This window comes from Triplophysa dalaica, chromosome 25, assembly GCF_015846415.1.
Source record: "Triplophysa dalaica isolate WHDGS20190420 chromosome 25, ASM1584641v1, whole genome shotgun sequence".
NCBI classification, from domain to species: domain Eukaryota; kingdom Metazoa; phylum Chordata; class Actinopteri; order Cypriniformes; family Nemacheilidae; genus Triplophysa; species Triplophysa dalaica.
In genome coordinates, this window is record NC_079566.1 from 13,977,740 (window position 1) to 14,004,531 (window position 26,792).

The window sequence follows — 26,792 nt, forward strand, 5'->3', positions numbered from 1 at the left end:
CGGCGGGCACGACTGTTCTGAAAGTATGTTCGTCGCCTGCGCGTCTGATTTAGAGATGAACCTTGGATGCAGTAGAGGTAAAGGCCAGAATGTGTTAAGCACATGGTGAATAGGTGTCTAACCCCTGCGTGACGCTTTCGCCTGTCTGCCACAAAAAAAGAAGAGGAAAGAGAGAGAAGAAGTGATTTATTGTGCGAAGTCGTCATTCACGCGAGAGAGACCCAGACGCTGAAAAGAGTCTTTGCTAAGTAATTTCCCTTTAATCCTCTGCGTTACGATGCAATCATTTTCTCATAGCTTATGCCACAGAAACTCAGCATCCGTGCAGTGGTCCTCCGTGCAGAACACATTAATACGGGGTATATGATTCATGCATCTATATCAGGGTGAAACGCGTCAGAAGTATCGCCCAGAGAGAGAGAGAGAGAGAGAGAGAGAGAGAGAGAGAGAGAAGGGAGAGAGAGAGAGACACCAGACACAATGACTCAGACGGAATAATTCACCAAAGGAAGGATCATTCCCTTTCTGTTTGTTTGCGTATCATGCCGACTGCGGGGCAATAAGGGAGATCTTGCGTGTTTTACGTCAGGATGTGCATTTAAATCATCCATAATTCATCAGATTACCAAATAAGATAATAAAAGATCATGCTACACGCCCCGAGGAAGAAAAGTACGAGGCTGATGATGTCAACTATTAAACGGCAGTCATCGGTCAGATTATCGACAGGAGGTTTTTTTTAAAGTAATGACTGGGATTAAAATGTGCAGAGAGGCGATGTTTGAATACGGAACGGACTGCTGCGTTTAATCAAAGATTTAGATCAAAACAAAACTCTCTCTCTCTCTCTCTCTCTCTCTCTCTCTCTGGCACACTCATCCCTACATCAATTGATCTAATCAAAAAATCAAAAGCGTCTTACAAAAGTTAAACGCAGCGCTGAATTAAATATGCCCCTGTCTTTCAGGGCAAATTTGAAACACATCCCAATTTTTATGTGCCAGGATAAAACCAAATGTAAGTATGATGATGTCATAATATCAGACCGCATAATTTGGTTATTTGTGAACAGATCTGATTAAAATCTGCAGAAAGGAACAGACTGTTGGGTTTAATTAGATCAAAACTAAACTGTCATGATTAAAATCGTCCAATCACAGATCAGATTCATTTTGCAAAGCGAACACAACTCACTCAGATCAAACTCACATCTGCCTGTCAGTGGGTTGATTTAATCTCTCTCTCTCTCTCACTCTCTCTCTCTGAACATGGTATTAAATGATTTAGTTTTTCCTCTTGTTTTCTAAATGAAACAGGTCTCCATTGATTTCCTGAGAGGCAACAACGGTCACCCCCGAGGCTGCTTTTCCATCCTTAAAAGACAGATTACCTGACATTTCCAAATTTAACGCAGTTGTGTTCGGCTACAGGCCTCTGTTATCGCTTTTATTTGTTTAAGCCTGTGATGCGTTTGTATATGTGTTCTAGTGTGTGTAAACTGGATGTTTTGTTACCCACATCCTCAAAAGACCCTGAAAGTACAGCTACAGCTGAGAAATCTCTCAATGTACAAACTACAATCAGACACTATAGCAAAGTGATTTTTTATGAGATCATGCAAATTCATATGAATTGTAAAATAGTCAAAAATTACCATGAGACTGTGTTGGCCAATCCTAATCTTCATTTACAGAAATCTTTGAGAAAGTATATATTATTAAGGTGTAAGACAAATAAATCAAGTAAAAAATATGCCCCTTCAAATTTGTTTTAGTTTTATTTTATTTCATTTTATTAATATTTAAAATTAGCTTTCGTGTTCAGATTTTAAATTTAATGTTAATTTTAGTGAAATTTTTAGCAATTACGTTATATGCGTTTGTCATTATATTATTTTTTTATGTAGCTATATAAGATTAATCTATTTTTATTTTAGATGTTTATCATTACAATTTTAGTACCTTAAACTTTTTTATTGATTTTAATTAACTTAATTTCCGTTTAGTTTAGGTTTTTCCCATATTTTAAGGCCAAAATTATTATTATTTTATTTCATTAAACAAAGTTTTTTAATGCAAGTAACCTAAATTTATCTGGATATCAACATTGATGGAAGCATACAACGCAAAAACAGAAAGTTTGTACCTAGGAAGCTTGTTTGACCTCTGATCTCTTCGTGATCAAGGGACAATGACACACGTCACAACAGCGGTCCTCAAATACAGTTCCTGTCAAGCATCATTACCATGGCGACCGCCTCATCTCCTCATCCATCTTGATTAGAGCATGTACTAAGAGGCAGAAGTGGCTTGGAAATGCCAATGATATTAGCGTCAGCGTGATCTCTACAGCCCTTGTTTTAAACACGATCCACTTCACATAGTAAACACAAGAACAGCAGTCAGACTCGCAGATGAGGTTTGGGATCCATCTGTAATATCTGTTCATCTTTTAAAACTACTGTTACGCCAAATGAATAAAATAATCACTTACTTACTGCCATGACTGTGATGTTTAAAACTGTGAGGTGGAGATGTGACTTCTAGAGAGGACAAAAGCACAAGCTCGCTCGCTCACTCACTCACTCACTCACTCACTCACTCACTCACTCACTCGAAGAGTATCAGGTTCACCAGGTAAGGGTCAAGTGTGTTGATATGTGTGACTTCACATACATGAAAGATTCACACAACATGCACCCTAGAGCCCATCATCTGAGGTATCCCCCCATGTGGGGCACACTAGAGGCGCTGGATCGGTTCTGACAGCTGTCTGTCACCGATAGAGAGAGCAGGGTTAATAGAGGGGAAGTGTGTTGGATGGAGAGGAAGTCAAGTGCTCGCTTCTGTATCTGACTGTTGCTATGTGACACCGAGAGCTCATTTTAGCTTTTCAGCAAGTGCTGAGTTCTATTTTTAGAAACACACACACACCCGGTTTGTCCTGGCACACAAATCGATTTATCTCTCTCTGTGTCTCTGCACATAAAGTGCCCGAACAATACCGCACACATCAAGTTTTTGAGAAATAATTAGCATGTTTAAATAAATTCAAACAATACATGTTTGTATCTCCTCTTTGCCCCGCCTCTCTGAAACTCGCCGATTTTTTTGAAATCTCATCGCTCTGAAAAGCGAGGTGTGCTATGATTGGCATGTTAACTAGTGCGTAGTGATTGGTCGAATACTGCAAGCGTGTGACGGAAATGTAACGCCTCTTACCATATTTGGAACATCATGTACCAACGCAATTGTACTGACAGGTACGCCCACCTGACTTGCGTATACATTTGGGCGGTCTTAGTCAAGTCATACCACCAGCTGACGTATATTTGTTGGGGTGTGCTAACACGAGGTGTTTCAGAAAGGTCTCCGTAAGCATTCGCTTTTAGGTAGAATGCATCTTTTGATCCGACACTTTAATTTACATGCTAATACATGCATGGGCAACTTATAACACATCAAAAACACATAAAACATGTATTCCTGCCATATGACCCCTTTAAAATCTTTCAAAAATCATGTTTTTTTGTTGTGTATTCCAATTAATATCAATTTAACTTCAGTTGGTTTGCATCCATATTATGTTTTAAGTCATAATAAATAAAAATACAGCTAACTAACACAATAAAGACATGACAACATAATAAAAAAACATGATTTTTGAAAGCAAATGTAAAACGGATATATCTCATTTTGGAACCAAACTCTTCAGTTGTCAGCAGATGCCTCTTGTTCAAATATTGTTTTATGTAATGCGCTAGTAAGATTTTTAAATATGATATGTCTCAACACTTTGAGCCCAGTTGTTGTGAAAGCGCTTCTGTAAAAAGGCAAACACCAGCACATGGTGTCACAGAATATTGAAAGGATTATAAAAAGAGGAAGGTAATATCACTTTTTAATATTTGAGTAAGTTACCACCAAAGGAAAGTTGTTTCCAAGATGGAAAGTTATGACTTTCTGCATACAAAAACAAAACTTTCCGAAACCGAATAAAGTGATCGCACAAAAACACCACAGGCGTTTTTAAGTAAATAGGTTCAATAATGAAAGTCAAATCTTACACATTTATTTTACAGGCCAAACGAAAATGAGAATAACTTCACCTCCATCCCAACCCTACAGTTCTCATCTCTTGTCCTGAGGCCTGAAATGATAAATATTTCATTTGTCCGGTGTTGCTCTTCTCACTGTCAGTGTTTAATGGATTAGGTTTGTTCTGCAGGCCTTTACTGTAGTTAGCGGTGTTGACTGCTCTTCTCCTCCAGCGGCAGGCTGTCAGGAGGTTGAGTAAACGCTAATCTATCCATTTGATGGAAGCTTTTCTTTCCTGATGTTTACAGCTGATGCCCCTTCACTCAAGCTACAAAAATTCAATTATGTCGCCTGCCTCCGTTCCCAACCCTGCTGGATTCCCTACTACAGTAACAAGATTTATACTGTAAAACAGCCCATATCTCTACTCTGGAAATCTGACAATCGGTCTTCCGAAACTCACTCATGAAATATTCACCTTAACTTACTTAACAAGATTCCCAGCTAAGCGTATTTCTGGGAGAAAAAACGCTGATCTTTCGCTCTGATAGAGTATCCTGTCCTGTTTTAAGTGGAAAGGATAATTACGGTAAAACGCCAGCTGGGTTCACGCTCTGCTGTCAGTCACTTAGGAGGATTATTATGATGACCGTAATGATTTTATGCCTCTTTAAACTCCACCTTCAGGTCCCTTCTCTAACTGCGACTCTGTCCTTGTGTCCATCGCTAACGACATCCATCTTGGTTCGGAGGATAACAAAGGGTCATCTAGTTACCCTCATTTCTTTCTGCGGGTATTATGATGGAGCAGTTATGACAGCGTTTAGATACGATATTTACTTTTAAATTTGGCCATTTAGCAGATGCTTTTATCCAAAGAAATTATGAAATGATATGATAAGATATGACAAGACGCAAAAGATAAGAAACTTTAGAAATGTTTATTTTCTGTAAACTATCCCTTAAATGGTTTTACTTTCATCATTTATTCACCCCCGTGCCATTCAAAACCTGTATGACTTTATATCTTCAGCAGAACACTAAATAAGATATTTTTTAGAACGTTGATAATCAAACAACATTGATCCTCATTCATTTCCATTATTTGATCACAAAACCATTTCTCAAAATATCTTCTTCTGTGTTCCACTGAAGAAAGAGTCAAATATACGTTTTGGATGACATAAGGGTGAATAAATGATGAAAGATTTACCTTTTCAACACTGTACAGAATTTGTTACAGTAAATATATTTCAAAGACTTTATCTCACCAAAACAACTCAGATGATCTCTGATACCACAACAGCTGCTCCTCTAAAACACATCCAAATAGAATCCGAGCAAAACATAAAATCTGATGGCTTGACATTTTAAGACATCTCTGTACATCCATTTCAAACACAAGAGGTGAAAAGGCATCTCAGGACTCAATTTGTTTATAGTTCCTGGAGCTTATGTGGGATTTTTATATTACGTTAGAAAATAAATGAATTATTTAATCTATACTACAAAATGAACACGGTGTTCCTTAACTTATCAATGAGTTTCTCTTCCTTCGCCTTTAGCTTGATAACTGGATATAGATTATAAAAAGTACTACGACGGCAATAACAATAAACAATTTGGGCTGATGAAACATCAGAAGTATATAAACTAGACTTCACTACCAAACACACCACAGGGTCTCTTAACATTTACACATTTGAAAGATGCTTTTATCCAAAGCGCCAGTGCCATCAAGATATACATAAGTTCCTGGGGAATTGAACCAACAACCTGTGTGTGGCAAACACAATTCTCTACCATCAACATAACACGAAGAAAGAAAAATAACTAGAATAACACCGAAGAAAGATTAAAACCTTTGATAACCAACTGCGGTCAGCAAATAAGACATCAAAGCCTCTACTAGAGTGAATCATTGGTCAAAAACACAATTAGAATTTCAATACGCAAAAACAATAGCAGTATATATTTGGCTGTTATGGGGGACTCAACCGGTTTGAAGGGGACATCATTAATTAAAAGCAAATTGACAACACCAGTTCTTATTACTATGCCTCTATTGCATTTGTGTAAGTGGGGAAGGATTGCGTTACGCTCTCCATCGCTCCACAATCAATCATATTCTGTCTAAACTTTACAACAAATGAAATGCGTGAAAACTTAACACAAATCAAAATGATATATAATATAATCAGCAAAATTAGCTTATTTAAGATGTTTTGCACAGAAATGAATAAAAAAGAACATAACATAATGTAAACGCTAAACGATGATTGTGATGGTTGTCCGTGGTGCAGCCGCCAAGTCTGGCCTTGAATCAATATTTCACTGTACAGAACAGTCCAGCTTAAAAAAATCTTGCGTCTTATGCGTTCACTTATCATACAGGGGAAGCGTTTAACGCAAATGCGCAAGCCATTGTAACAAAAAAACAATACCTGTTATAGAGAGTTACAATAATTCTGCATCTCTCAACACACTAAATAAAAAAAAATATGACTTCCTTATCTCAGATAATTATTGAGAACAAACTCTTACTTAAAAAAATCAACTATAATCAATAGAGATATTTACATTTAAAAAAAATATTATTATAAATATTTCCACTTGCCGGGGGCCCCCTAGAGGGCAGGGCCCGGTCTGGTCGCACCAGTTGCACTGCCCAAAAGACGGATCTGATCACATATGTAACCTTCTTCTTCCTACACGATTTTAACACCAGCATCCTTGAGCTTCACAGTCCTGCTGACCACACTAATACAAATGTTCAATAGCATAGTATCGACGTCCACCACACACGAAGTATAAGAGAACAATGGTAGAGCTCAATTGTATAGAGCTGTTGAATCATCATCACAATGGCTATAGGATTCCAGAGATGCTGTTTGAGAAACAAGGCCTTCGCTGATTATCATGCAGAGAAACGCAATGACACATTCTCATTTAAAAGCATCAGAAGGGAATTAGCTGCACCAAATGAGCTATTATTTTAAATCCTACAGCTCAAAAGAGCTTGTTTAGGAACTGCACACCGTGACCGCGATTGGATAATTCTACACCGCGCTGGGCCGACACAATAACGTGACACTCATCAAACACGACTGTATCAAGCAGAGCCAGATTAGTTGTTTCTCTCAGGCACACACATCTTGAGTGTTTCAGAAACATTTATTCTCCTTATGAGGTGTACACACATTTGCTGCTAGCGTCTAATTTACATCAAAGCCCAAAGGATACGGGCCAATTAGTGTTGTGCTGCATTCTGATTCAAGCTCGGGTTTGCTTAAAGGATAAAGATTTAGAAGGAAAACATTATTAATCCTCAACCGCACACCGTGACCTTTACGAGCGCAAAAGAGAGAAAGAAAGAATGTACGAATTTGCAAGAAAGCACAATTATAAACATTTCCTTGTGGAAAGAAAGAAAGTATGTAAGGAAGGAAGAATGAAAGGAAGTAGAGATGCACCGACATAAAATTTCTCCATCGATACTGAAAGCCATTTGTTGATCGATTTTTAAGATTCAATTAATATAACTAATAGGTCTGTCAGCGTTAACACGTTAGCGCATGCGATTCATTTTTTCAGATTAACACGTTAACACAATTAACTCCGCATCCGTTTATTTGGTCATCCTTCGTCTAGCATTACATTATATAATCACGATCTTATTCATGTAAATGCCTTTAACCCATATAAGTGATAAACAGTTGCTTTGACGCGTTCAGTGCAGATAGAAAGCATTTATCTGTGGGAACTGAGGTCCCGTCTGGTGTATACAGCCACGGGCTGAAGGGCGAAATCTGTCACACGGCGCATCAGTATTAAGTTCTCTTTCGTGCTTAAATGAACAAAACCACACAAGATTATGCCAGAAAGCCCTGTTTGTCAACCATTTGTCTACTGTTAGACATAATAGTTCTCAATTATACTGTTGAATGGCTATAATTAATCAACTTTATAGAGACATTGCAGTAGTAATATCAGAATGTTGGCTTTAATTCATAAAGTGATGCTGATAAAGAAATATGTTGTTTCTACACAAATTTGAAGTTTAAATGTGAAATTATTAGAATGTAAAAGTATATTTTAAGACATTAATGATATGTGCGAGTAATCACGATTAAAAATGTGTGAAAAAAATGCGGCCCTGGATAACACACGGGCATAATTCAGAGGATGAAACTGATGATGCTGTGTTTCCCTCATTGGCTGGTTGTCACAGTAACACAAAATCTAAGAATCCACTAACCACTTGTGACAAATATATTCAGGAATGCAAATTAACAAAACATAAATTTAACAGATTACTCTAAACCACACACACACACACACACACATGGACAAACAGCTTCAAACATCATGAAACGTGTTGATTCACACATTTTTGTTGGAGCCTAATGCACAAACGCCCTGAGTCAACACAAAACCATTTGCAAGCAAATACTGCAAACAGGACTTCAGATGAACATAAAACTGTGAATGAATCCATCCAATAACATATCCATCACTCCATCTATCTGTCCATCCGTGCATATATCTATTAATTTCTCCATAATCATCGTCAGGGTTGTAACTGTCATTTTACTGCTTGAATAACATGATTCCCCTCCATGCAGACATGTTTATGAATTCAATGATTTACACACGCAGTTATAGCAAACCTTCACTCCCTGATCCCAGTTCACTGGGCCGGAAAGTCAATTTAATAAATGAAAGTATTAAAGAAAGTACCATGGACATAAGAACGGCAGCTTACTTCTAGAAATAGAAAACTTCTAAACGTTTAAACCTGACGCAGTTACTTTTTAACAATCCCCCATCTAAAACGCAGCGACCCAGAACAGCTTCCCCCCGTATCCTGCATGGATTTAAGACTTGCGGTGTCAGTCTTCAGAGCACAATATAATTCAGCTTTACCAGTGGTGTTAAATGAGAAGACAGCCCATACGAGCGCTAGCGAAGATGCAAGATAATGACGACACCTTACTCCGAGACAACCAGGTGCAGAAGGAGCTGTCACAGAATGAAGAGAATCTCCTCTCCGCCAGGAAAATAACCTCGGATGGGCTTTAAATCAAGAGCAGTTTTCACATCTCTGATGAAGACAAGACAGAGAGGGATTCCGCAGAGTGGAAAATGAGAGTAAAACTTGGCTTTGTTCATTAAATAAAAAGAAGTATCTTTCTTCAGAGTTTCAAACCACGCACCATGCCGTGATTTACATCACAATGTAAAAATGTCACGTCCTCACACAAGCGTTTCATTAACTTTTGTCAAATTAAGAAAAGACATGAAGACACATCTGAAGGATAAAATCACTATGGGTGTTGTTGATGGGTCTTGAGGTTTTTGTGTGAGGTGCAGGCTAATGTAGAATTCTGTGATTGACACAGTGACACAAAAAAACTCAAGTAAACAATAAACATAAAAAAATGCCTAATTTACAATTAAATATGCAAAACAACATCTATGTATCTATGTAAAGTTTAGAATTTCAGCTTTCACATCCTTTTACTCTCCACAACGTCATTACAGCGGTTAGCCAATAGAGTGTTAAAACATACCTGAGACTTCTTAGTAGCGGCCTGCTACAGGGCCTCTGACGCACAAATTTAAAGGCCATTTTCACATATTTAGATTGTTTGCACCCTCAGATTTCAGATCTTCAAATAGTTGTAACTCGGCCACATATCATCCTATCCTAACATACATGCATCAATGGAAACCTTATTTATTAGCTTTCAGATGACGTATTATTCTCAATTTCTGTCGTCTCAAATGAATTACACCCAACAAAACATACAGTGCCTGTTATTATAACAGATAATCACAGAAGACACTAATGATACAGCACTGAGAAACATCTTGTGACGTAAAAAAAAAGTGATAAAGATGAATAATTATGGTGTAATATGAAACATGTTTTAATAAGAGCGTTGCTGCTCAAACATCAACGTGTCCTCATGAATATGTATCCGAGCATCACGCTGTTCTGCTAGATTGAATAAACATGAGGAACGTGTCGTGTGTATTGAACAGTGCGCCCCGGAAGAGAAAGAAAATGAGGTGTCACTACTGTAGATCCAGAAATACTAGAAACACACGAGAAGCAGTCAAGATACAGATTTTGATGTCTGAGGTTCTAATCATGTTCCAACTCCCATAATGCTTTGCAAAGACGGAACAAACATCCACACACACCTACAGTGATGCAGCACCAAATGCCACTATAATCAACCTAACTATCTATAGTTGCATTACTTAAAGGCCCTGTGAGGGACATTACTAATGATTCTGTAACCATAACAAATGCAAACAAAACACATGAGCTCCTAAAAACATGAAGTTCTGTCTCCGCTGCTGGATAGAAGTGTAAGCACAAACAGATACAAAACATGTGTCTCTTTTTTCTCAGTAGATGTTATTAGAGGAGAACAGGAGGGAAGAGATGGAAAGAGGAGGAGAGTTCTGATTTAAGATGAGCTCAGAGGAGAGATGAATGAGAGAAGAAGTCTTCATACCCCACTGTAGAGGAGCCAGCTGTAGATGATCCAGAATGAGCTGGTTGAGGATTCCTTCCACACTGGCCTCTCCATGCCGCCGCAGCGATGAGTGAAACACCAGTTAAGAAAAATAACACCCATAACTCACACATACAGACTGTTATTACAGTTTTATAAATATTTTGAATAAGCCTTCAGTTGGTTTTTGTCATTTTATTATTCAGTTGTTTATTATTATATGTTGCTATATACAATGAATTTATTTTATTTTAAGTTTATTTTGAGGTCATAATTTCAGTGCCTTAACTTAAATGTATTTCAGTTTATTGCTGTGGAAATATTTCTCATTTTTGTATAATTTATTATTATTAATATTTAATATTATAATTTAAATTTAAGCAAGATTTAGGCCATACTTTTTATTTCAATAATAGAAATGTTAAAATAACCTAACGTTTTGTTCAACGTCCCTGGAGCGGCAGAAGTTACAGTAAAACACGACTTGGTGGCGCTCAAGTCCACATTGAAGAAGAAGAAGCAAGATGAATTCTTCTTCTGTGTGACAAGCGAGTGTCAGAAGCATAAAGTTGCGCAGCGCCACCTTGTGTACTGGGGTATTTCTGTTTTTCATTAAGCGCCATCTATGTCGGACTGAATTCGCACGTTCACTCGGCTCATCGCTAGTTAAAATCGCTTGGGTTTGAATGACGAAAATGTCTCAAAATACGATACCGATAAGCGCAGCGATTATCGTCCAGTTGTGGACAGGCCTTAAGACACAAATGACAGAACGCCATTGAAGTTTACAATTTACTGAATGAAGCTTCAAAATTAATCACATTAGTATGACTTGATCAATACTTTACACATGCCGATGTTTATACTTGGTTACATTAGAAAAGAGACAACATAATAACAATAAAATGATTACATTTCTGCTCTTTAACACAAACCCGCCCTAAACATCGAGATGAAGTGCACAAAAAAAACACCACCACGGTTTAATCTTTCAATTAGCAACAAAAGTGTAATATTTACACGACGGAGCACAAATAATGACAAGAACAATTAAGAGATAAACTTCTCTCTTCATTCATTAAATAACAGCATTAAGTAAAGCTAAATATAACACCTGATGTGAAACTAAAAACCAGATTTGTTTTAATTGTGAACGTTTTTTTAGTTGTACACAACTGAGCTTTCAGAAGAGGAAAAATGTCTCTTGAGCGTGCGGTCACACACAGATGTATTTGTGAATGTGTCTACGGTTGGTTGACTGGCATGATGCTGAGCCACAGGGCAACACAAACTCATCTGTTCCTCCTCCATCTGCATCTCTACCTTAACTCGACAAATCACACGCCTTCCTCTACAACACACACACATCATTGCTCGGGACTTTATCTCTTTATTATTTCAGATGTTTTTTCTTTTACACGTGTCATTCAGCCTCCGCAGTGGTAAGCGACTCATGAAAAGAACAAGCGGCTGTAATCACGGAGGCGTTTGGGCACTTCCAAAATAAGGGACATGCAGCTCAGATGGAAGTGAAACACAGCGGCCAAAAACACGGACGGTGTGAGATTTTGGTGGGCAACTGGTCAGAAATGCAAAACAGACTTGCACGAACAATAGCCACTTTCGCACAGAAAACTCATTAAAATCTGTAAAAGTGCCAAATGAATTTAAGGCCACAACATCTGTTATACGCAGACCTCAGCAGGTTTTGGCAGAACTGGAACACCTGTCCTTCACAAGCTATAAATACACCTGAGTGCTGGCGTGTTCATTTATTAAATATGTTGCGTACTACTGTATGATAGAGCTTTCAGGAGTACAGTAAATATGTAGTTTTATCATTCATGTGTAATAGTTTGAAGCACCTCAATCCATTAGACAAAATGAAAACAAAATATAGTGGCAGCAAAAAGTATGTGAACCTTTTGGAATTTCATGGTTTTCTGAATAAATTTGTCATGAAATGTGATCTGATCTTCATCCGAGTCAAGGGTAATGACAAATAAAATGTGTCTAAAATAATAACGCAACATTTTTTGATCTTTCATGCCTTTATTGAGAACAATCAAAAAACATCATAGTGCTTGTGGGAGAAGTACGTGAACCCTTGAGATACTGACCTCCAAAAAGCTAATTGGAGTCAGGTTTTAGCAGACCTGGAGTCTTGTTAAGATAATAAGTTTGGAGATGTGGACTACAGCTACTTTGATAAAGTACGCCTCAAGCTTTTAGAGTTTGCTCTGCACAAGAAAAACACGCTTATGTGAGCCTTGCCTCGCCAACAAGAGCTTTCAGAGGATCTACGATCAAGAATTGTTGATTTACATAAAGCTGGCAAGGGTTACAAAGTTATTTCAAAGACTTAAGAAATTCACCGGTCTACAGTTAGGCCAACAATCTACAAATGGAGATACTTTGGGAATGTTGCTACTCTACCAAGAAGGGGGGGACCCTTCTTGGTAGAGAATAACAGTCAAAATGACACCAAGAGCACAACGAAGACTCATCAATGACTCAAAGAAACAACCCGAATGAGAGACAAAGATTTGAAGGCATCATCGGAACTTGCTAACATCTCTGTTCATGAGTCTACAATACGTAAAACACTGAACAAGCAGGGTATCCACGGCAGGACACCACAAAGGAAGCCACTGCTTACTAAAACATTGCTGCACACCTGAATTTTGCAAAAGAGCACATTGACACTCCACAGTGGTATTGCCAAAAAAATTGGTAAAGTAAGATTGAACTGTTTGGAAAAAGCACACAGCACTACATCTGGCGTAGAAAGTGCACGGCATATCATCATGAAAACTTCTTCCCAACCTTAAAGTATGGTGGAGGGAACATCATGATTTGGGCCTGCTTTGCTGCATCAGGGCCTGACCAGCTTGGAATCATTGAGGGGAAGATAGATTCCCAAGTGTGTCAGACTATTCATCAGGATAATGTGAGAATGTCTGTACGTCAGCTGACACTGTGTAGAAGGTGGGTGATGCAACACCGGAGCAAGTCCACAGAAGAATGGTTTCAAAATAACTAAATCCGCCTTTTGGAGTGGCCAAGTCAGAGCCCAGACCTCAACCCAATACAGATGCAATGGAACCCATACACATGAGACGTCCAAAAAATATGACAGAGCTAAAGCAGTTCTGCCTAGAAGAATGGGCTAAAAGTCCTCATGCAGGTCTGATCCACAGCTACAGGAAGCGCCAGGTTGAGGTTATTGCTGCCAAGGGGGGTCAACCAGTTATTAATTCTAAGGGTTCACGTACTTTTTCCACAGCCATTTTGAATGTCGAATGAGTGTGTTCAATAAACACATGAAAGATCAGATTTTTTTGCTTCATTATTTTTAGACACAAAACCTTAAAATTCCAAAAGGTTCACATACCTTTTCTTGCCACTGTATGTGTATTTATATATATAAATCTATAATCTGCATAAGGGTGACTGTAGAAACAGAAAGTCAAGATCACAGTGTCCCGGGCATGAGGACAACATACACTCCCTCAGGCTTACGTTCTCTAAAACACGCCTGATCCATATGCTTTGACCATATGTCAGTGTGTCAGGATAACTGGAAATGTGTCTCATCCTGTATTTCCAGCTGTTGGACACAGATGCTGTCTGATGGTCAACCTGACAGCTGGAACACACACTCCTGCTTCACTCTTCTCCAAACCGGACTCTCCAACAACACAGAACATTACAACACACCAGGAGTGAATCAACTTCAAAAGAATTACAAATGCCATATACATAATGAGTTTGGGATTTAAGGTGATCACCACCCAACAAACCAAACGTGGGACAGGAAATCCGTTTGTGTGGGACAATGTGGGACACCACTGAAAGGTGCTGTGAAACTGGGATATAATAATGGAATGAAACACTTTTATATTTTTCTATCTTTTAGCTCATATAAAATAATTAGTTATTTAGTAAATTCCACCTACAACATAATTAAGGCTTAGATAAATGTTATATACTGTTACATAAAACCATTTTTATGGCGGCTTCAATTTAAAGTGAAAATTGAAATTCTGTCATCATTTACTCACCGTTCAAGTGGTATGACCTATATTCTTTTCTTTGTTTCTGATAAACACAGCGAAAGAGATTTGGAAAAATGTTAGCAATTTTCAGTTCTTGGCCACCATTGATTACCATAGTAGGAAACATTCAAACGGTAGACAAGGGTCCCCCAGAACTGTTTGCTGTCCTAAATTCTATAAAATATATAGTTTTGTTGTTAACCTAAACATTTAGCCTTAAGCTTGGGTGACCTGTTCCTTTCATTTTGTGTTTTCTCTTTTATTCGTGAATGAATAATCCTCAAAATATAAACATCTGTGCAAAATGGCCACCTAAAGACTTGTGTTGAGTTCTGAGTAAAGGATATGATAGTCCAATGGATGTCCAGAGTCCTGTTGATGAGTCCTCCCAGAACCTCCTGCCTCTTCTCTTCCTGCTGGCGAGCTGGCACCTGCTGCAATGCATCGTGGTCCATCACAGGCATGCTGTCAAAGTCAAACTTATCCACCTGAATGGCCATCCTGGAACGCACACATATAGACAAGTACATAAAGGTCAAACGAAGATTGAGCAGTCGTCCACATCCACAGCAAGAATGTATTTGTGGTGCACAGGGTGACATGTTTAATGGCTCAGAAAAACACTTCTTAAACGTCTGCCACAACGTAAAAAAAAACAACAACATCAAAATCCATCACCATAAAAGGTCATAAAGCATACAGTACATAAAATAATGCCAAGGACATGTGCACGGCATTACACTCGCAGGAACGCCAATAAAACATCCTTGACGTTTCTATTGTGTCGGCTATCAACAAGCATAGAGAGAAAGAGAGAACGGGATGGATAAAGGAAGGAGATAAGATCCACCGGGGGCCGTTCGGAGATGCTCTCAGACCTGGAGTCGGGTCTTAACATCTCTGGAGAGGAATTGAGACGCAAATGAAATGTAGTGTGTAATGTTACTGTGTGTGAATGTAAGCAGTCTGATAAGTTGTAAAGACGAAAGTGAACGAATAACAAAGTTATGGCTCGGGGGAAAAAAAAGAGTCAACTCTGAATCACAGGAACAAGTCGTCGGTCGTTCGTATTTCAGTTCCATGTCAGATTTGCGTCACTCTCTGTAATGCCCACACGTTTCATTTGCGATGCTGTACGCAGTAAACCAATCACAGACTAGACCATCTGACCAATCAGATCAGAGTATGAATCGTACACATGAATCACCGAACGAATCGTTTGAGAGTCAGTCAAGAATTAAGGTTATAAAACTCCCTATTATTAGAAAATGAAAGAGTTTTACACCATGTATGTACAAAGACTTGTTGTTGGACACTCTGAAAACCAAACTAAGACCTTAATAATCACAAATTGATTTACTCGTAAAAAAATCTATGAGGTAAAAAAAGTCAATTTGTTCCAAGGGTCAGAAGTTTGTCATCTCATCAACAGGAAAAGAAATGCTTACCTTCCTTCTTTCATCCAAATCACACACGTCAACAGGCCAAGATCCCTTCAGACAATCATACATAATTCATCACGCAAAAACACACACACACACACACTGCCTACACAAGCAGCTTCTGGCACAATCTCTCTCTGTGTTTCAGCAGCCTTCGGCTTTGGCCGGCGCGCACGACAGAATAATTATTTATTCCCTCTTTCCTTTCATCCGTCTCTTTCTCAGAGGGAGTTAGTGGATTACGCAGCTCGACTCCTGAATGCAAGATCACTTCTTACCTATGTGTGCATGACACACAGGCACGGGCCTGCGGTGACATCACTGATCCGTGATGTCAGAGGTTAATGTGCACATGCAGCAGGTGTCATCGTGTTTCAGTCCAGAAAATGACTTGTGTGAAAATGTGAAGTGACTCGCGTGCAAACCGATCCTGTTTAACAACGCACAGGTGAGAGCCGAAGCCTTCACATGATGGACTGACGAACAATACGAGACCTCATCTTGAGACACACACACACACGTCTTTCTCCACATGAGCAGCTAACGGGACGTGGATCTTTTTGACAGCCAACGTTGAAGAAAAGGAAGAGGAGGAAAATGAGAAGAAAAGCATCATTGTGAAAACTCTGCCCACCGATGGTGTTTTAGACCTCTATTGACTTCAGTTTGGCTTTCAGAATTTCAACACTTCTAATTGATGTGAAAAGCACAACAGGGAAAACGACTGCACAACATCATGGTTATTCTGGACTCTAAAGTCTTTCTTTATTCTCTCTTCATTCAACACCGCTGAGCAGAAACTCAAATCGGCTTACGACTTTAACGCAGAGAGAATGTAAAGAATTTAAAAAGACTTAATGCTGCCATTTCAACAAGCCACTGAAGTGAGGAAGAGAGAAAAGGATGAGGGAGGCAAAAGAGAGAGTGAAGAAGGGAAGATAGAGCAGAGGAGAGTTATATTTAGCTCACGTGTGTGTTCTGTCCCGTGACTCCAGCAGCAGAGAAACACGGAGCTATTTTTAGACCGTCTCCCTGTAACCCGCGGTAACCGGGCGCACACACATACAGCAGCATCACTGCACCACGGCAACGCTGCATCACCACACCCCATCATCGACATATCACAACTAATGTATGAAAACAAACCTCACGAATCTGAAAATCACATTTATTCTCATCTGATTTGATCAGAACTGATGGAATAGACATTATAATTGTATGCAATCAAAACCTCACAGCAGACAGGTTATCATGATCTTCTGTCGGCGAGGGATGAGATTCAGAATCGTGTTTTGTTTAAATTGTGTTAGCAAAGATCCAATTTGACTCCAACTACTGCAAACCGAGCATATTAAACTTCATCACACACCCTCTGAATGACCCCTCCAAACATCTGGCTTTTTTCTTAAATACACTCAAGCTTACGATTCGGGTTCGTACTAAGCATCCATCTATCAAACTATTAAAACACCTTAGCAACCACACGGCACGAGGTTGATGTTACTGCAGCAGATTAAGAGTGGTTCATGAGATCAGTGAAGAGACGTTGGGAGGGGTGGGGATCAAAGAAAGAGATGAGACTGTACTGTATCCTCAGACTGTGATGGCAGAACAGAAAAAACCCCGCTGTGTGAACACACACTCGCGCACATGCAGGAAAAAGGGAAAAGTGGCCCTTCATCATGTAGAAAGCACTTAGATGCTGTTGCTACAGCAACAGGCTTTTGTTTCAATTATGTGGGTAATGAAGAAGTTGAGTGGAGTATGACACGCTCACAACACACACACAAACCAGCGCGAGCACGCGCACACACAGACACACACCCACATACACAAACGCGCACACACACCCAAACAAGTGCAAGCACATGCACGCACACAAACGCACGCACACACATGTGCAGACAAACGTGCATATAGACACATAACAAGAGAAGTTCAGTTTTTGTTTCTTTTCATGTTTCTTTCTTTCATCCGTTCCTTCATTTCTTAGTTCCTTCTTTACTTCCCACGTTCGTTCGTTTCTTTGTTTGTTAGTTCCTTCTTTCTTTCTTTCTTTCTTTCTCTATTTTCTATATGTTTAATTTTAATTGAAAGTGAATTAAAAAATAAATACATACTAAACAAATACCATATTATTTGTATGTTATATTATATTACATTACATTATATTCTTTTACTAAATTTATCAATTGATGTTATCTTGGTAAAAGAGGACAAATGTGTAACAGCGTTATGATTTGTTGTTGCCTTAATCTAGAAAACTAGATTGAGGAAGACATGCAACATATGAAACGTCTGAAAAAAGTTGACTCAACTCCCAATTTGTGAATTGACAAAAAATAACTTTTCATTTCATTGTTATTTTAGTAGCAAACTGTAATTTTGACAAAATTAAAAGATATTTTTCCCTAAGAAACCATAATTCTTTCTCTATAAATGCTGTGAATGTTTTAATATCATAGCAGGTAGTGGAATACATATTAGTTGTACCTCTGTCTCATATTTTGCAAGGGCAACTTCAGTAAAAAGTGCAACATCACAACCTTCTCTCAAGTCACCCCGGGCTAAACTAACCTAATGAAAAGTCTCATTTGAATCAGCTGACTGAACAGAGACAACAGACCTTTTTCAATGTGAACTTATTCGGATCCACAGTTCAAAGGTAACATCCGCACATTATACCACAATCAAAACACAAATTCTAGAAATAAAATCTGGGTTCAAACCGACAACATGAAATGTCATTCACACTGCTCTTACATTACAAAACATATACACCATATCTGTTGTTTCTTAGTAAACAGAGTTTTTGTTTTACTTCATTCAAACATTTTTGTCAGGTTTGGACATTTTAGCCTAAGAAAAGACTTGGTTGAGCAGTGCGAAGACAACACTAGAAAAGAAATCTTAAAATGCATCACCATTTCTTCTTCATCTTGAATACAATAGCACTTCACAGTGAGAAATTCTACAGCAATCTTAAAGAAAAAAGACAGTCGGACGGATCTGAGGCACAGCTAAATCGATTAGTGCAGGTGAGCCCTGGCGCCGCTGGATGGCTCATTGTCACGGCAACGGCTCGGGATATGATTGACAGGAATGATTGGTATGCAGCGAAGACGCCACCGTTTCTTCAATCGCTAGTCAAAAAAATCTCCCTGAAAGCATCGCTGTAGAAAACACACAAGATGAGACACTGAAGCACACAACGACACAAACACACTTGCCCCTCATTACACGGGGGAGACCCGATTTCGCCATCCGCACGATCAATAGCCAGTACGGCACACACGTGCACATCGACCAGTATCTACCGGTTTATATTTCACCCTCCATAATCAATCGGCCCACTGGCTTTTGCAACTCTGTATCTGAAAATCAATTCCCAGTGATCCAGGTATCATCCCGACCCGCACGTTTTCAATAAAGCTGATCAAAAGGGTCCTTCATACCCCGGGACGTCCGGCCCGCGGCGGAGATCGTATACAAACTACATTCTCAGTCCGAACTCAAACCTGAAGTTTTCCAAATACATGAAGGATGACACGCGATTTGCATTAAAGGTCCACCTTCTCTTGTCTCAAACACGTCTGTCTTTCTCTCATGGCTTTAAGGGAAACTAAATATTGTCACATTTGCATTTCGTCCTTCATTCTTTAGAACACAAGCGTGTCGTGTTTCCATATCTTTTGATGTCTTTGAACATCTTCGAAATAAAGCCTGAAGCCAAATTGAGAGTGAAATATCAAAAACCTGACGCACACATGTGGAGACGCAGAGAGTGCGTGTCTGTGTATGAAAGTAAGAAACGGTGACCTGCTGCAGCTGCATTTCATCTGAATAACTTTCATGAAATGAAGGAGAAAGGGTCAGAGAATGCTGTGTGACAGCTGACAGACTTCAATCAGACAGACAGACACGTGATATCAAACCCAAGGGCTTCACTGAAGAGACAGAACATAAAGACCTTATTCCTGTCTGAGAAACAAGACCTGTATGTGTATGTGTGTTTTCATCTAACTCAAATTACTAGGAAAGATCATTAAAAAGCTGAGATTTCGCTAACAAAACTATAGCTGCTTCAGACAGAAAGCAAGTTATGACATTTTTTACATTTAAATGTATGCATCTGGATGCTTTTATCCAAAGTGATTAACTAAGGTTTCCACCTGTGATTGCACTGGTACCTGCGGCATTATTTAACGCCCCAAAAATGCATGTCTTAAACCCTGCGCTAATGTGTGCTGCTCTTGGTATATTGCGGGAATGAGATATTGCATCTGTGCCTCAGTTAATCACCCACTGAAATTTCCACCCCCATCGGCGCTTTTTAAAATTGCATTCTAGCGCTATTTTATCCAGTTTAGTAAATCTGGCCCTATGTGTCATCACTGGGAAATGCATTTGTGAGGTGTGACTGATTTTCAATATAATGAAGAAAAAGGAAACCTTTATGTGACTTCAAAATGAACTTTATGTGACTCCAATTTTTCAACGCCAAAACATTTGACTGAGCTCCATTATAGTGTGGGTGTCTGTGTATGTGTGCTTGCGTGAGTGTGCGTGTTACCTCTGACATTCGCTGGCATGCAGCACCAGGTTCTGGTTGTTTTTGGCAGACAGCGTGAGCTCGTGTTCGGTGGAGTTGAACGCGTCCAGCAGCAGGTGACACTGGCGTGTACTGCAGTCAAAAAGACGGTGTGTTAAAAGACACAATGCAACAACTTTTGTGTGGAACTACAGTACAGTTTTCCTGTTGCATACATGTAGATATATATACACACTACCATTCAAAACTTTGGGGTCATTTAACTGAAAGTTTTGATCTGAAGGCGTTTGTCTGAACGTTTGAAATGAGGGTTAGACATTTAAAAAAAATATATGTTCCTGTAGCTCAGTGGTAAGAGCATTGCGTTAACAACGCAAGGTTGTGGGTTCCATCCCAGGGGATTGCAAATACCTATGTAAAATGTATAGGATAAAGCAATGTAAGTCGCTTTGGATAAAAGCGTCTGACAAATGCCTAAATGTAAATATAACTTTTTTACAAAAAAAGTTTTGTAATGAGAACTTTGCTTAATAAAATATTAAGAAAATCAACAAGTAAATGCCAAAAATAGAAAGGAACGATTTAAAAGCGTCTAAGGGTGCGACCTCGAGAAGCCACATTGTAGACACAAAAAACCTGTTTATTTTTTTCTTTCTGGAATTATAAAGAATGTCTCATTCACCCTAAATTTTAAATAGTGGTGTGTTTACGTTAATTTAATATTAATTCTGATTGATTTTCATTAACAGAACACTTCAGAACACAAGAACACAGACGTATGCCAGGGCATAAACACACACAAGCTGAAATAAATGGGCACAGATGTCTTGTCATATTCTGTTTAAACATCAAAGGTTAGCGTCTCTTTTATGTTGCCAAAGCTTTGTGTGTGTTGTATCTTCATGTAAACAGAGCAATATCTAGTCATTATTTTGCTGTACATCATCATAGTTCACACTGTATCTCATCTGTTAAATTAAACAGAAAGTTGCTGCATGCTTAAGACATCAATATGTTAATAATGTCTGTTATGATTGTCTGACCTCGGGATACCAGCACAGTTCCCAATGTTGTCTTCAGACCAGTGAGAACTGAACAGGTGGATGTGTAAATACAACCTGTTATACTCCATAATGACCTCACGGTTGTGACATCATCTATAAAAAATCTGCCGGTGGATTTGGAAGTTTATTTCAAAACAGTAAGAAAATCAAATTTCTGTCTGATTTAATGATGTAGCTTTTGAAAGGGACAGTGCACTCAAAGAAAAACTTTCATCATTTATGTGGTATTAAATCTGTACATAAATAAAATAAATTTCCCTGTGGACACAAAAGAAGATATTTTGAGAAATGTTGATGGGTTTTGTGTTCAAACAATGGAAGTCATTAAGGTCCAAAGTTACTTAGTTATCAATGTTCTTCAAAATATCTTTTTTGTGTTCTTGCGATGATGCAAGAATGTTCATTTTTGCATTAATTTTGCTTTTTTTTTCGAAGAGCTATCCCTTTAAAGGCCTTGTACGCTTAACCACAAAATATAAATTACATTCAGTTTAAGTTTTTACATTTTACGACCCATTCATCAAGTCAATAAATAAATGTAATAACAAAATGCATTTTAAATGATTACAGCCGTGTGTAACTGCACAACCAGAGCATTCGGGCTATGGTGTTCTCTCTCTCTCTCTCTCTCTCTCTCTCTCATTACAATAATCAGAGAGGGAATGAATCATCTCATGAGATGTTGCCAATTTTTAAATAGCAGAGAAAGTAAGGCCGAGTGCCAACCACAGCTTACTCAACACTGAGCGCCTCTCATCTTCTCTCCTCTCTCCATCAATCTCTCTGAACTCACCAACAGATCCTCAGAGTTTTCCTGCAGCAATCAAACAACATCACCTGCATCAACCCCAGCAGAAAACCTCCAAAGAGTCGTTCCAAGGAATTGAAGCATGTTACATGCCTCTCATGACCACAGAATATAAAGTCATGTCTGTATGAATGACTTTCATCTGTGACATACACAGGTAGTTATTTACAGAGAGATGTGCAATGTGTTTTTTACATAAATGAGAGTGAAAAGTGACTGTGGCAAGTGGGCTGCGTGGAATTCTCGACAAATCCACATGCACTTTCATTGTACATAATAAAAACAGTCCTATGTTCTCCTGTCATATGGGTTTGGAATGACACGTCGGTGACTAAATGACATTTTTGGGTCAACATACCCCTCAACACACTTCAAAGTAATGTTAAAGATAAAATGTTATGACTATGGTAACACTCTTCTTTGAGCGGTTTCTTTCCTCTTCTCTCTGCTTTCCCACTTCATCTGTTCACACATCAGAAAGCTTTTTAAGAACGCTTGATTTTTTTCCATTTAATGGTTTGTGTGTAAGAACGATTTTAAAGTGTGTTATTGTGCGTGGGCTCTGCGTGCGTGTTTGAAGACTAAACTGTTGCTTTTTACAACCTGTTTAATTCATTTCTTTTCCACTGTATATTTTGTCCTCACACACGAGCTTTGCGTTATACAGAGAGACATACATTAGCCGGGACAGATATACGCGTTTGTTTTACTGATCTGTGGGCAATCATCGTCCTCGTGTTTTTAAGGGCTTTTAAAACGTAAAAATCGAGGCCGTCCAATAAGTATTCATCAGATCGTCGGTCTGGAACAGACTTCTACACCGCTTAAATTATTCAGCGCACACGACGGACCATTTGTCTGGACCCACTGTTCAGAATTCTCCAGAAGATTCTCATCTCGGGAACCTATTACATCTTCTCGGAGGTATTGAGTCGAATAACTGCGGCGTGTGGGTGGATCCTTCCAGACGGCGCTTACACTAGCGTTCACATTTTGGATGAAGCTTGTGCACATAATGCATGAAATTGTAAAATGTTAAAATTCTAACAATAAATAATAAACACTATAAAGAATTAAATATTCGTACAAATTAGGGATGTCAAACGATTAATGGCGATTATGTGTTTACATAATATCTGTCTGTGTATTGTGCATATTTATTTTGTATTTATAAACACAAAACACACACATACGCGTGTATACTGTATATTTAGGAAATATTTAGATATATTTATTTAGATTTACCAATAGTTGAAATTATATATAAACGGTTATTCATTTTATATTGTTTTAAATGCATGTGTTTGTGTTTTATAAATACAAAATGAATATGAACAGTACACATACTTATATTATGTAAACACAAACTTTTATTCTGGATGCGATAAATCGGGACAGCGATCGTTTGACAGCCCTATAATAAATGCGTACCATATACTGTAATTTGAAAACAATTGTTTTGTTTTGTTCACAGCAGCTGGGCCAAAATAACACATACCATTTATAATGTTTCACAAGCTGTGAAAAAAGCGCTGCTAAATTCTCTAATGTTGACATTCTTTATAACACAACCTTGATATAATTCACACGCTGACTTGGCATCGATGTCTAATGTTCTTAACATAATCTAATTTCAATGAAAGACTAACCTTAACCCAACATAACACCTTTGCCATTATTAAATATGAATTAGGACATTATATACTGCCTGGATGAACCTATTTACCTGCTGGGAATCTCTCTCTCTCTCTCTCTCTCTCTCGGTGAAGAATCTGATGTGTGTTTGCATTTAGCGCCGTGGTTCTATTTTAAGAACGTCTGAAACCCACAGAGAGCTACACACATCAACCAGCTGCTGATTAATGTACAATCTCATTTTCCACATGCCGTGAACACGGACAAAAGCATCTCTATTTCAAGTGGAGGAACGAGCAAATAATATTTGCATCATTCAAAAACAATATGAGTATTTTTATGGGAGTGTCACCGCTAGACACAGAGATGAGACGAATCGCGTGTGTGTGCGCGTCTATCAGAAATGATGGATGATGTAGAAGACTGAGACAGCAGATATTATTACAGCTAATGAGTCACTTCAAGTGGTCATTACTATAGTGTGATCCGTCTCTCTCTATCACCATCTGTCTGTCTCTCTTTTCATCTTTCTGTCTCTCTCTTCCAGCCAACAAAGAGAGAGACAGTCATTAATATCCACTTCTGACATGTCACGGGTGATATTAACATTCAGAGCTGTGTGCAGATGAGAAGTGATTATTAATACTTATGATGTTTCATAAGCCCTTTGAGAAAGACATCACAGATGAGATCTCTTTAATGTCTTAATTATTTCTCCTAGACATCAATGAGATTAAATAGAGGAGCAATTGAAACGGTTGCTTGAGAACCTGTGAGAAAGAGTCAGAAATGTCTCTGTCATTGCCATTTGTCGAGTCTGCGATCAGAAGACAATATTATTGAAGATCTTAATTTGAACTCATCAAATTAACCCAAATCTAGATTATTTTACCTTCTACATTCATACTATTTTCCTTTGGAAATGCACAGCATTATATCCCATCTGACATCTTTTCATGTTTCTGGGTTTTCAGTGAAGACATGTCGTTTTCATCTCCCAACGGGATGATGAAAGCTCGAGGGTCCTCAGAAAACCTTGTTGTCATCTCGTGTGACCTGTGTTTTCTCTTAGCTAGCATGACAGAGAATATTCTTAAAACAACAGTAACGGCTCGCCAACAAAGTCTCCTTGTGAAGTGATACCCGTCACCCATCACCCCGGCAACGCTCTCCTCCATAGATAGAAGTGAAGCATCATTCAGTCCTGTTATGATGTCACATCCTTGAGTGCCCACTGTTTCATATCAACACACCTTCAGTAACTTTTCAAAAGTTTAATCCTTTGTCAGTGAACATTATTTTAGGCAGGTGTTAACTACATGAAGAAACCTTGATATGGTTTGGAGTATAAAGTGTTAGAGTAAATGTAAGAGACATACCTGGTGGCGGGTAACGTGCTAACTCGTGTGAAGAAAACTGAAGGTTCAACTTCCACTCGGATTCCCAAACTGAGCTCCCGATAGTAGCCCTCCACCTGTCCGGCTCCACCGCTGTATTTAAAGGTCAACACCACCTCCAGTGTCTAGACAGACAGATGGACAAAGAAGAAAACAAAAAAAAACATTCAAGAATTCAAATAGATCACCTGAGTCAAGCAAAACAAGAAATCTAATGCAGGTACAGAGAAACCAAAAGATGAATGTCTGAATCTGGTCAAGTCTTATTTCACCCCAAAGTCAAATTATCATCCTGCACTTTTTGCATTTTCATGAAAACCAACTACGATTGCACCCAAACTCTCTCTGTTGCAATGCATCCAGACCTTTGCATTCAGAGATATGGAATTTATTACTATTTTAAGTTTGTATGCATTACAACCATGAGAATTAGCAATGAAAAAAATTGAACATTTTCAGGAAACTAATACCACCACATTAAACAGGTCCTAAAACTGCTTTTTCTTTAAGCAAACTATGTCTCATTTCCTCTCCTGGATTCAAGAATGAAAACTGACTCGTTCTTGACAAGTTTCATAAGATATTAGCTAGACGTTAGATATCCAAATGTTAGCAAGAACGAAGAGGGTGGAAGTGATTAAAAAGTGATGAAAATGAATGAAAACACTGTAAATCTGGAGAGAGAGAGAGAGAGAGAGGCTTTATAACCTCTGCACCAATACATTATCACTCCGGATTCTTCCAAAACTGTTCCTTATTATATCTCTCTAACATTTTTACTTGACATAAATAAGTATTATTATTTAAAACAAAATAGAAGCACCAGAGAAACTTTCTCTATCACTCTCGCCCATCACGCTCATCATACAGTATCAGACCCTACTTAACAGCTTAAAATAGCCCAACAAATGAAATATTATTTGTGAGTAGAAAACATAAAAAAAGAGTCAATATAGTCTCTCATATCCTGACCTTTAACTATTAGCATAAACATCAGCTGGTACACATTACAGCTTGTTCCGAACGAGAACTGAAAACATTTATGTGTCCAAACAGGATAACCACAGTCTGTTCTGTTTACATGACCTTTAGTGGACGATAGATCTAAAATGATGCAAACCTTTGAGATCACAGTGAAATATACAAGAGTGCTCAAGAATAAAATCATCTCAAAACTCTCTAAAGGTCTCATCTCATGAAGCTTGTATCATAAATGAACAAACTAGTGATTGTATGAGTGAATAGATCAGACAAACAAATAAACACAAC

The 26,792-nt window shown here is 38.4% G+C and overlaps 1 protein-coding gene across 1 annotated transcript in view; it reads right to left on the reverse strand.

The window, feature by feature from the left end:
• The window catches only part of trappc9 (trafficking protein particle complex subunit 9), a 168,556-nt gene that overhangs the window by 63,065 nt on the left and 78,699 nt on the right, over positions 1-26,792 (reverse strand). Inside the window, 4 exon segments of the mRNA XM_056741217.1 lie at positions 10,568-10,658; positions 14,973-15,126; positions 20,641-20,751; positions 25,506-25,648. Coding sequence (XP_056597195.1) covers positions 10,568-10,658; positions 14,973-15,126; positions 20,641-20,751; positions 25,506-25,648 — 499 coding nt within the window.